This window comes from Ovis canadensis, chromosome 11 (genome assembly GCF_042477335.2).
Source record: "Ovis canadensis isolate MfBH-ARS-UI-01 breed Bighorn chromosome 11, ARS-UI_OviCan_v2, whole genome shotgun sequence".
Classification (NCBI taxonomy): domain Eukaryota; kingdom Metazoa; phylum Chordata; class Mammalia; order Artiodactyla; family Bovidae; genus Ovis; species Ovis canadensis.
Window position 1 is genome coordinate 50,627,023 of NC_091255.1, and position 11,407 is coordinate 50,638,429.

At 57.7% G+C, this 11,407-nt stretch overlaps 2 protein-coding genes across 3 annotated transcripts; one reads left to right on the plus strand and one right to left on the minus strand.

The window, feature by feature from the left end:
* Window positions 1-147: 147 nt before the first annotated feature.
* Window positions 148-9,189, minus strand: KAT2A (lysine acetyltransferase 2A). 2 transcript variants are annotated; one of them, XM_069603763.1, is made up of 18 exons: window positions 8,680-9,189; window positions 8,415-8,538; window positions 7,934-8,079; window positions 7,744-7,833; window positions 7,262-7,443; window positions 6,979-7,170; window positions 4,900-5,006; window positions 4,598-4,708; window positions 4,360-4,496; window positions 4,068-4,276; window positions 3,760-3,886; window positions 2,326-2,436; window positions 1,879-2,022; window positions 1,530-1,644; window positions 1,410-1,446; window positions 1,259-1,322; window positions 1,040-1,124; window positions 148-932 (listed from the first exon to the last, which is right to left on the minus strand). In XM_069603763.1, the coding sequence occupies exons 1-18, from the start codon at window positions 9,016-9,018 to the stop codon at window positions 739-741; spliced, it is 2,514 nt and encodes an 837-aa protein (XP_069459864.1). In that variant the 5' UTR covers window positions 9,019-9,189; the 3' UTR covers window positions 148-738. The 2 variants fall into 2 exon arrangements, with proteins under 2 accessions (XP_069459864.1, XP_069459863.1); XM_069603762.1 differs by having other exon boundaries at window positions 4,360-4,499; window positions 8,680-9,087.
* Window positions 9,190-9,523: 334 nt separating this feature from the next.
* Window positions 9,524-10,981, plus strand: HSPB9 (heat shock protein family B (small) member 9). Its single transcript, XM_069541609.1, has one exon. It carries the CDS (start codon window positions 10,478-10,480, stop codon window positions 10,949-10,951), a length of 474 nt encoding a protein of 157 aa, XP_069397710.1. The 5' UTR covers window positions 9,524-10,477; the 3' UTR covers window positions 10,952-10,981.
* Window positions 10,982-11,407: the final 426 nt, after the last annotated feature.

Below are 11,407 nucleotides of genomic sequence, written 5' to 3' on the forward strand. Positions count from 1 at the left end.
CAGCAGGGAGAAGGCGGGGGCGGGGCGCGGGGGGACAGGAACGGGAGGGGCCAGAGGCTTGCTGGGAAGGGCAGCCCCAGCTTGCAGGGGATATTGGTGGAACAGGGTCAGCAGGGGATTTTACTGAGGAAACCACCACACAAGACAAAACAAAAACCAAAACTTTATTGTTCCCTTGGAGGGATTAATGCCAGGAAATGAATGGTCCCCATACCCCCTACCCCTAGGGGACAAACAGAGCAGTGCCGGGTGAGGCATGGCCCCTTCAGTCCAGCTTGAGCTTCCAAGCTCTGATGCCCCCTACTCAAGCTAAAATTGGGGATCCTGCCCTTGAGGAACCAGTGATCTGAGCAAGGTCCAGGATTCCAAAGCTGTATCGCTTGTGGGGAGTGTGTGAGTGTGTGTGTGGAGAGTGGGGATCAGATCAGGAAGAGGGCCGGGGCGGGGTGGGGGGGGGGGGCCGGGGCGGGGTAGCGTTTATCCTCTGGCCACTAGCCATGCTTAGAGGCTCCCAGAGCAGGGAGACCCATTCCCAAGCTCAGACATGATGAAAGGTGGGACAGAGCTGCAGCCTTGGGGATGCCTCAGGGCCCAGAAAGGGCTGTAGGATCAGGGGCTGGAGGGTCCCAGGCTGGAGTGTCTCAGACAGAGGGGGACCTGGGCACAGGGGCACCCCAGGGATGAGATCAGAACTGGAGGAGGAGACATTCCACGTTGAGGCCGAGGCCCAAGGCTGGACTACTTGTCAATGAGCCCGCCCTCCTTGAGCTTGAAGTAGAAGAACTTCTCCAGGGCGCTGGCGCACCGGCAGTACTCGCTGTCCGGGGGGTTGTACTCGCGGCAGTTGGCAATGACCCGCTGCAGGTCGGCCACGAAGAGCTTCCGGGTCACATAGTAGCGGCTGCGCAGCCTCTCTGTCATGGTCTTCAGGTCTGGGCAGCGAGAGAGGAAAGGGCATACCTTTGAGAGGCTGCCCGGCCATGGAGGGCCGGAGCTGGGGCAGGCGTGGGAGGAAGGGGTTAGAAGGAAGGGTCCTCACCGATGGGGAAGCGGATGACCTCGTAGTAGTCTGGGGCCTCCGACTTCTTCACGGGCTCCATGAAAGGCCAGGCACTGGGGTGGGACTGCAGAGGACAGTTAAGCTGGGTCCAGATCCACTGTGCCCCTGCCCAACTCGGGACTGCCACCCCCTCACCCTTGGTCAGAAAGCCACAGCCTTTGGCACAGGGACCCCCAGAAGAGAGCCTGGTCTCCCCACCTTGATCTGGGCCAGCAGGTTTTTGAGGGTTGTGTAGAGCTGGTCAGGGTCCTTCAACTCCTTCCTGGAGCGGGAGAGGCCGCGTCTGAGGCTCCTGGGCCCTCTGCCGCCCTTGCCCCCACACTGTCTACTCCCTCCACACAACACTCACCCTTTCTCCTTCCCCAGCGGCTTCCAGCCTGTCTCTCCTGCAAGATGGGAGGACACCCTTAAGAATGCCTATCCACACCCCGAGCAGCACACCCCCTCCAGCGCCGAGACCCTTGCTCACGAATGCCAGGGACGCTCTCCACAGGGATCTGGCGCACACCCTCCTTGAAGCAGCTGAGCCCGGGATAGACCTTTCGGATCTGGGCCTGTTTGCGCTCAATCAGCTTCTTGATGATCTGAGCGAAGGAAGGGTCTGAGAGGCCAACCCAGCTCCAGCAACCAGACTCTCCGGCCGCGGGCAGGGAGGGCTCCCCCACTTGCCCCTCGAGGCAGCGCAAGAACCAAGACCCTGGCCAGCCCCACTTCATGTGTGCACAGCAGGTATATACGCATCTCTATACCCACACACGTGTTCACTCAAGCGCATGTTCACGAGAGCCCCATGGAGACACGCACGTGAGCATACGCACCTCCTTCTGCTTCTTGATGATGTGGGACAGCTCTGTGTAGGGGATTCGAGGGTTCAGCTCACACTCCATCAGTGTCGCACCCTCGTAGTCCTTGATGTAGCCCAAGTAGCGGCTCTTGGGCACCTTGATGTCCTTGGAGAAGCCCTAGGGAGTGGAGAGTTACCACCAACCCATCAGCAAGGCTCTTCCAGCTTGAATCTGTTCCTGGAACATTTCCAGGCCGGCAGCCCTTCCGGATTCACCCCCGCCCCCTGCGCCCCACCCTGAGAACTTCCCAGCTCTCCCAGCTGCCTCTTCCCTGGGGCAGCAGCAGGAGGGAGGAAGACAGGCATGAAGGACTTCCCTACAGGTGCTGGATGGAACAGGGGACATGAAGCCCACCCGCACCGGGGGCGAGACAGAATGACCCCGGGCCCCAGTCAGTGGGCAGACAGAGGTGAGAGTCACCTGCTTCTTGAAGTAGCCGATGGCGTACTCGTCGGCGTAGGTGAGGAAGTAGAGGATGCTGTGCTTGATGTGATACTCCTTCAGGTGGTTCATCAGGTGAGTGCCGTAGCCCTGCAGGGGAGGGGCAGAGCTCATCAGGCGGGAGGAGGCGGGCCTACAGCTAGAGCGGCCTCAGGAGGGGGGGGGAGAGGAGGGCGGGGACAGGACGGCCGACTGGAAAGGAGGTGGGGACAGCCAGGGGATCCGAGTCAGGCAGGAAAGGCGACCAGCAGAGGAAGGGGAGCTTATAGGCAGAAAAGCGAAGGATGCTGGGTTTCTAAGCGCTTACTCCAGGCCAGGTGCGACGCTTGGTTCTTTACAGAGCAATCCTCAAGTTAACCCATGAAACAGCTATCATTACCTCCATCTTACAGAAGAAAAAACTGAAACTCAGCTATGTCAGGAAATATGTCCAGGTCAGGTGACCAGCCATGGCAGGGAGAGCCCGGATCTAAACCCAACCGGGAAGCTGTGGTCCACAGGCCACGGTTCCCAGTCCCTGGGCCTCAGAACTGGAGGAAAGGGGAGAGGGGATCACAAGGGCCCCCCTCATCATGACATCTGAACCCCAAAGAGACACCCTGTCATCCACAAACATTAGGACCGGAGGCACCACGCAGATCTGAGTTATGGAAAATGGGACAATCATGGAATCTTCTGGTGGTCCAGTGGTTAGGATACCTTGCTTTCACTGCCAAGGGTGTGGGTTTGATTCTAGTTGGGGAACTAAGACCTGGCAAGCCTCACAGTGCAGCCAAAAAATAAAAATAAAAAATAAAGTAGCCACACCATTTTAAAAAATAGATAAGACAAACCGGGGACCCTACTAGTCGGCCTGTTGTGACAGGATAGAAGACAGGACGACCACCCAGAGCAGGACTGTTGTAAAAATTATCAACTCTCCGATGCATGTACATGTTCTTGTGATGAAGGAAACACAGATCCCTTTAAAAGTGTTACTATAAATCTGCAGAGTTCTCATCACAAAGGAAAAAGCATTTTTTCTCTGCTCCTTTCATTTTGTACCTATATAAGATGATAGATGTTCGCTGTGGTTGTTTCATGATGTATATAAGTCGAAGCGTCAGGCTGTACATCCTAAACTTACACAGTCCTACATGTCAGTGGCATCTCCATAAAACTAGCGGAAAACAAGTGTTACTGATTCTTGGGCACCCTGTGTCGACAGGTGTTTTCTTAATTCAGTTATCAAATTACAACTGCCACCTTGTGGGGATGTGAGGAAGTGTCGGGCCATTAAAAGAAGGCTTGGGGGCAGCTGTGTCACTACTGTGCTGCTCTGACCTGGTCCAGACTCGGAAGCAGGGGGTGGGATGAAGCTGGGACCAGGAGCTCCCTGACCTCCACCCACACTGGGGGCGAGCACAGACTCACCTTGACCTGCTCATTGGAGGTGACAGCACAGAAGACGATCTCCGTGAAGCCCTGGGTGGGAAACATGCGGAAGCAAATCCCACCAATGACCCGCCCATCCTTGATCAAGGCCAGAGTCTTGTGCTTCCTGAGGGGAGAGAGCTCAGGTCACAGGCCTTACCCGTCCCCTGAATGTTCCTCAGGAACCCACCACCCCGGAGGCCTGAGCTGCACACAGTGCTGGGAACTAAGGAGCAAGAATTCCCCAGGGATGGAGGAAGAGGCCCAGGGAGCAGTGGGGGGTGGCCTGGGCTCTCCCAGGGACCTACGGGTCGAAGACGAGGCGGGCAATGTACTCCTTGGGCATTCGCGGCAGCTGGTGGGAGAAGACGTTCTGTAGCCCCACCAGCCACAGCAACACCCGCCGATTGGCCTTGGGTGTGAGCGAGTTGCCAATGACGTGGAACTCAATGATGCCTCGGCGCTCTTCCAGGCGAGCAGTCTCATCCCGGGCGGCGTTGGCCGACAGCAGGCTCGTCTGGGAACCAGAGCAGGGAGTGATGAGCCAGGGTCTGCGGGGGTGAGCCCCCGCCCAATGGGTTGGGAGGCTGGGCTGCCCACCTCGGGCCCTAGCATGGCGGCGGGGTCGGTGATGGTGAGCATGACCTCATTAACCAGCTCCATGGGGATGTCACCCATCACACGGAGCCGCTTGGCATCCTCCAGGGTCAGGTTCTCTGGGAGCTTCCTCTTCTCGCCTGCTGAGGGGGTTGGCAAGGTCTCCCAGGCACAGCAAGAGAGACCGGGCCAGGGCTGGGTGGGGGAAACGAGGGGTGGAGGTCAGGGGTCAAGTACCCACCTGGCATGGGCTCAGCGCCTCCAGAATCCAGGCTCAAGGAGCTGTTGCTGCTCCCACCCATGGTGGGGCTGAAGATGGGGGCACTGGGAACAACTGCAGCGCTGACTGTAGCTGAGAGAGCGAAAGAGGAAACAATCGGGATGGAACTCAAAGGTAGGGTGTGTCCCGCAAAGATAGCTTGGCTCTCCCACTCCTGTCGAGCCCTCCTGCACTTCCCCCCTGCTACCAGTCGCAGCCCCTCCTCCCCCACAGGCGCTGAGCTCAGCCAGGAAGGCCAAGCAGACAGCCTGCTGCGCACGTACCTGGCCGGGGCACCAGTTGTGTTCCCTCTGAGGGCGGCATGGTGAAGCCTGACTCCCAGATCGGAGAGTTTGCCCCATAGATCTCCTCCTCCAGCATGGACAGGAATCTGTGGGGAAGGGTACAATCTGTCCCACAACTCTGTCCTCCGACAGGGAGCAGCCTGGGCCAGACACAGGGACTGGAGGCCGCCCAGGGACCTGGGAGACAAAGATGGCCTCTGTGCTCTGGGAGCCCCTCTCTGAAGATAGGAGGACAGGATGATTCAGAAGAGATCAGAGGCCCAGTATGCCAGGGTGAGGAGTGCAGGGGGACAAGGCCTGAAATGATGCCATCCTGTGCTGTGCACCAGGCAGGGCACCCAGTCACCCTGGGCCTCAGTATCGAAATGGGACTCCACCCTCTCCTGCTACCTCTTGCTCCCACCTGGTGGCTGGAGGAGCATAGGAGGGTCTGGATCAGTCAGGAGAGAGAGAGAGTGTGTGTGTGTGGTGTATGTGTGTGTGGTGTGGTGTGTGGGTGTGGTGTGGTGTGTGTGTGTGGTGTGGGGTATGTGTGGGGTGTGTATGTGTGGGGTGTGTGTGGTGTGGTGTGTGTGCGGGGTGTGTGTTTATGTGGGTGTGGTGTGTGTATAGGGTGTCTGTGGTGTGGTGTGTATGTGGGGTGTCTATGTGTGGGGTGGGTGTGTAGGTGTGGTGTGTGTGGGTGTGGTGTGTATGTGGGGTATGTGTGGGGTGTGTGTGTGGGGGGGTGGGTGTGTGTCTGTGGTGCGGTGTGGGATGTGTGTGTGGGCGTGTGTGTGTATGTGGGTGTGTGTGTGGGTGTGTGTGGTGTGTATGTGGGGTGTGTATGTGTGGGGTATGTGTGTATGTGGGTGTGGTGTGGGGGTGTGTGTGTGGTGTGGTGTGTATGTGTGGGTGGGGGTGTGTGTGGTGTGTGGTGGGTGTGGTGTGGTGTGGTGTGTGGTGGGTGTGGTGTGGTGTGGTGTGTGTGTGGGGTGGGTATGTGTGTGTGTGTGGTGTGGTGTGTATGTGGGGTGTGTATGTGTGGTGTGGGTTGTGTGTGTGTGGTGTGGTGTGTATGTGGGGGGGTGTATGTGTGGGTGGGGGTGTGTGTGGTGTGTGGTGGGTGTGGTATGGTGTGGTGTGTGTGGTGTGTGGTGGGTGTGGTGTGGTGTGGTGTGTGTGTGGGGTGGGTATGTGTGTGTGTGTGGTGTGGTGTGTATGTGGGGTGTGTATGTGTGGTGTGGGTTGTGTGTGTGTGGTGTGGTGTGTATGTGGGGGGGTGTATGTGTGGGGTGGGGGTGTGTGTGTGGGTTGGGTATGTGTGTGTGGTGTGGTGTGTATGGGGTGTGTGTCTGGTATGGTGTGTATGTGGGGTGGGTATGTGTGGGGTGGGTATGTGTGTGTGGTGTGGTGTGTATGTGGGTTGTGTGTGTGTTGCTCCATCGAGTCCGACTCTGTGCAACCCCATACACTGTAGCCTGCCAGGCTCCTCTGTTCGTGGAATTTTCCAGGCAGGAATACTGGAGTGGGTTGCCATGCCCTCCTCCAGGGAATCTTCCTGACCCAGGGATCGAAACCCAGCTCTTATATCTCCTGCACTGGCAGGTGGATTCTTTACCACTGCACCACTTGGAAATCTGTGGATACCTATGAACCACGTTTAAAATGAAAAGACAGTGTGGCAAAACAGAGAAAAATCTTACAGAAGGACTAGAACAGGGGTGGAAATTGGCTTCTCTTCAAGTGTAAGCTCTGTACTCTTGGAATGCTGTGGTGAGACGGATTCTGAGCTGTGTCATGCCCCACGGGAAACAGGCAGTCATGTCTACCAGGTGGGTGGGCAGGGGCAGCACTAGCACTCAGGCCATATACCTGCCATCCCACCAGTATACAGACAGGCAAAGAGCTAGTGAATTACACTTGGGCCTTGGGCAAGCCTCCCAGGTAGAGGTCCAGATCCCAGAAGGTTCATGGAGGGAGAAGAGGGACCAATCCAGGAAGCCTTCCTGGAAAAAGGGGACAAGAGGGAGGATGTGAGCGTGGTACAAGGTCCTGATGGGCCAGAACGAGCCTTACTTGGGGAAGTGGGTGAGGATGAGGGTCCTCTTCTCGGGCACCAGCTTGTCCTTCTCTACTCGGAACTTCTCTAGCAGCTGTCGCCGGGTAACCGTGAAGATGGAGCGGAGAAGGCTGCGCCCGAAGACGTGAGTGGTCTCATACCGGGGGAGGCTATCGCAGCTCTGGGGCACGTGGCAGTAGCAGAGCCATCTGCAAGAGCAGGAGGTGGTAAGGGAGAGCAGAAACCAAGTTCAGGCTGAGCCTACAAGCCTCCCCCCCTGCTATCCCTGGCTGGACCTACCTGGTGTAATTGACCTTGTAGGTAGCCACATCCTCGGCCTGAGACCTCTGCCGAAATTGGGCAGGTGTCTCAAGCTTCCAGTAGTTAAGGCAGAGCAGGAACATCTTTGAGAGCTCGAACATCGTCTGCCGCTCCCGGGGAGCCAGGTGACTAAACTTGTACTGCACAAAGTTTAGCACGCCCTGGGCGGGGAGGGGAAGGGAAAAAATAGGAGAGGAGGTGTGAGCAGCTAGCATGGCCTTCTTATCCAAAAGTAAGGTGCTTCCTGAGGGCAGGGGGCTCTCTCGGGCTTTCACTCTCACTTTGAGCAGGAGAGATTATACCGCTTCCCACCTAGTATACCCACCCTGAGATTAGCACAAAGCAATCTCCTTTCTCCTAATCTCTCCCCTGTTCTCAGGGCAGGTGGGGGGTGGCAGATAACACAGGCTCCCCGCTCCTCCAAGATGCCCTCAATCCTCTTACCACCTTCCTCATCCCACCTGCTCAATATTAGGCTTCTCAAATGGGGGGCTGCCCAGGGACCCCTCCACCACAGGCCGGGTCATCTGCAGGATGCATTTCCGCAGGAGCTGCAGGAAGAGGGAGGGGTAGAGATCAGTGGAGCACAGAGCTGCAGACCTTCCCAGCCTCCCTTTTGCCCACTCACACTCTCATTTGAAGGAAGCTCACCTTGAAGAGGTAGAAATAGACCTGCTTGGTGTCCGTGTCCTCCTCCTTATGAACAGACATGAACAGATTCTCCACGTCCACCACCATCCCCAGCAGCCGGTTAATCTCATCCTCCGACACGTTCTCCAGGTGGGACACGTGGTCAGCTGTAAGAATAAGTGGTAGTTGGGAAAAACTGACAGAAAAAAATCAACAGGACTTCCTCCTCCTCATTATTGCCAGCCAAGACACATCCTCAGTCCCTCTGACCAGTGTGACCAGGCAATGAGATTGACTGCTCCTATGTCAGCCCTGGGGGGCCTCTTGTCTCTTTTGGTGGGAGGTTTCCTTTCTGCTTCCTTGGGGCATACACACTCCCGGCCCAATTCCTCCTTAGGAGGCATCTTCTGTCTTTCAGAGATGAAACTGTGTGGTCCTGTCCAAGCAGGACCCAGCACTTCCATCTCCCCAACCCCAGTTCCACGGGTACTATCTGCCTTACCCAAAGGGTGCTCACAGCTGCGGCACAGCTCGCTCAGGTTCGCCGCTGGCTGCTGCAGATCCATGCGGGGTGCAGTGGGGGGCTTGGGGTTTTTCCAGCCATTACACTTGCAGGTTTCATTGGCCTGGAAGCAGAAATATCAGTCAATAAGCGTGTAACCCGGGGAAGAGTAGCCGCTCCCCTGTCACAGCTTTGCCCGGATTCCCACCCAAGCCCTAGGATGCCCCAAGCCCCGCCCCCTATTACCCCCAGGCCCCGCCCCCACCTTGCAAGCCGAGAAGACCCCTAGCTTCTCAAGCTTCTTGGCGCGCGGCAGCCCCCGGACTTGCGCCTTCCTTTGGCTGGCGCGCTGCTGCTGGCTCAGGCCAGGTCGAGCCGGATCACCCCCGCTCCCGGTACCCCCACTTCCTACCCCGGGCCCCCCAGTCCCTGTGCTCCCGGCTGGGGCTGTAGCTGGGGCAGGGGCTGGTGCCGGAGTGGGAGCCGGAGTGGGGGCCGAAGCTGGGCTGAGGGTAGGAGTCGGAGTTGGGGCAGGGGCTGGGGACTGAAGCGGACGGGGCTGCGCGGCAGGGGCCGGGGTAGAGGCCTGGGAAGGTTCCGCCATGGCCTCCCCCGAAGCGGAGCGCGGCGCAGCGCGGCGCTCCCAGCCCTAGGGCCGCATGGGCAACCGGCATTCAATGCGCAGGCGTCGCTGCCCCAGAGTATGATGGGAGTTGTAGTCTTTCACGGTTAGTTTCGTCGCCTCCAGGTTCCAGACTTTTCTGTCCTGTCCCTCGATCCCGGACAGCCAAATGAGGCTCGAGCCAGCACCCCAGATTGACTCCTCCTCACTTGTAATCCTTTTAGAAGGCTTCCGAGGTAGTCAAGATTACTGCCTTTTGAGGGCAAGGAGAAGCACCCCAGAAAACAGGCTTCTGTTTGGGGAATCACCTCTCAAGCCATAAAGGTGGAAATCCAGGCCTGGGGCCAGAAGTGTAGTGGTTTCATGCCCACCTCCCTCTTCCCCTCACTCTGCCCCTATCCCGCACGTTTCTGGACACAGAATTGTAGCTAGTTCAGTTCAGTTCAGTTGCTCAGTCGTGTCCGACTCTTTGCGACTAGGGTGGTGATTAAATAACAATAGTTCTATTTCTTGACCTGTTAAGTGGTTACATGGTTGTGCTTTGTACGCTTTTCTCTGTGTTAACTTATACTTCAACAAAAAGAGGTTTATTATTAAAAGCACTGAGCGTCAGAGTAATGGCCAGGGTCAGGAAAAAGGCTCCTGAGGTGGGGATGAGGGAGCATGGGACGTGCTATACACCCACACCGTGGGCACCTCCCAGTCAGGGCCCACGTCTTCATCTTTGTGGTCCCAGAGCCCAGCTCTGAGCCTGCCGCGATAGGCCAAGGGTAGGATGAATGAAGGAAACCAGAAAGACGCGTTCATCTCCTAGTACAGGTTCATATGTGGTCAGAGAACTGTAGGATATTACAAGAACCAATGACCCCGTGGTCACACTGATGGCTCTGTTCGGGGGCAATCCTCCTTGCCCCAAGGCCTAATTCGCAGAAGAGCAAGAATCTCATGGCTCAATCTCATCTTCACTCCATGCTAGTGACCGCTGCAGGGTCGGGCTCAAGCGCTGCCAACCTCTTTTGTTGGGTCACAGACCTGGCCGCCCGGCCCTGTGATGGAGGTAGGACAGAGCCCTGACCAAAAAAGGAGCAGGATCTGGGATAAAAGCAGCAGCAAGAGGCTACAGAGCAGCTGCCAACCTGACCCGTGGAGGTAGGACATGCAGTTCAGTTCAGTTCAGTCGCTCAGTCGTGTCCTACTCTTTACGACCCCATGAATCGCAGCACGCCAGGCCTCCCTGTCCATCACCAACTCCCGGAGCAGAGCTGACCTCAAACTCAGCGGAACGGAACCTCTCTGGAAGCCAAGGGAGCGCCCTGCTCAGAGCTGCTCAGCGCAGCGCGCAGCGCTAGTGTAACATCGCGGGGCCACGAGGCCCCGCCCCCCCAGCTCCGCCAGGCCGCTAAGTTCTGAGCCTCGAGCCCAACAGCAGTTGCTCACTCGGATGCAGCGGGTCGGTGGCAGTCTCCCTAGCGGGAGCCAGTCGGCCTCCCGATGTCCCAGCGTGGCCTTTATTGAACAGAACCAGGTGGCCACTCTACCGGTGCAGCGGCTCACGGAGGATGTGGCAGCTGTGCGGGACAACGTCCACCCGGAGGATGGCTTCCAGATGAAACTGTATGCCCATGGCTTCACCCCCGAGGAGCTGTTGGTTCAGGTGAACAGCGGATGCCTGGTGGTGACTGGCCAGCGACAACTGGAGGGCTGCAACCCGGATGGGACCGGCTTCCGCGTGGCGCAGAAGGTGCACCAGCAAATGTCACTACCACCGGACCTGGATCCCGCTGCCATGACTTGCTGCCTGACCCCCTCCGGCCAGCTGTGTGTCCGTGGCCAGTGCCGGGCACTGCCTCCCTCTGAGGCTCAAACAGGACCCGCCTCGAGATTCAGAAGCCGTGGCTCTAAGAAACTAGCCTGACCCAGTAAACAACCACCGTAGTGAGCAACAGCTTCAGTGTCCGTGGTCTTTTCTTGGGGCTGGGATCAGAGGTGTAAGTTGAACAAAGGTAGAAGGCCAAGGGGAGGGCCCGGAGGGGAAGGAAAGGCACCTCAAGGTGGTGGCCTATCATAAATCAGGCCCTGGGGGGAAGCTGGAGGGACAGTGGGCAGTGTTGTTTCACTCAGCTCGGCTCACTGCTTGGACCAGCAGCTCCAGCAGGGAGCAGCAGAGAGCCGAAAGGGCCCCACCATCACTGGACTCCAGGACCAGCAGAAGGCCCCGGGAGAGACTGGGAACCAGGTGACTTGGATCTGGTGTGGAGCTGCTATCTTGGCCTCAGGACTAGCCAAGTTTCCAAAGGTCTTGGGGTGTTCCTTCTTCTTCAGGGAAACGGGTGAGAGGACCCCATTCCCTCACCAGCCTAGTACAGACTAG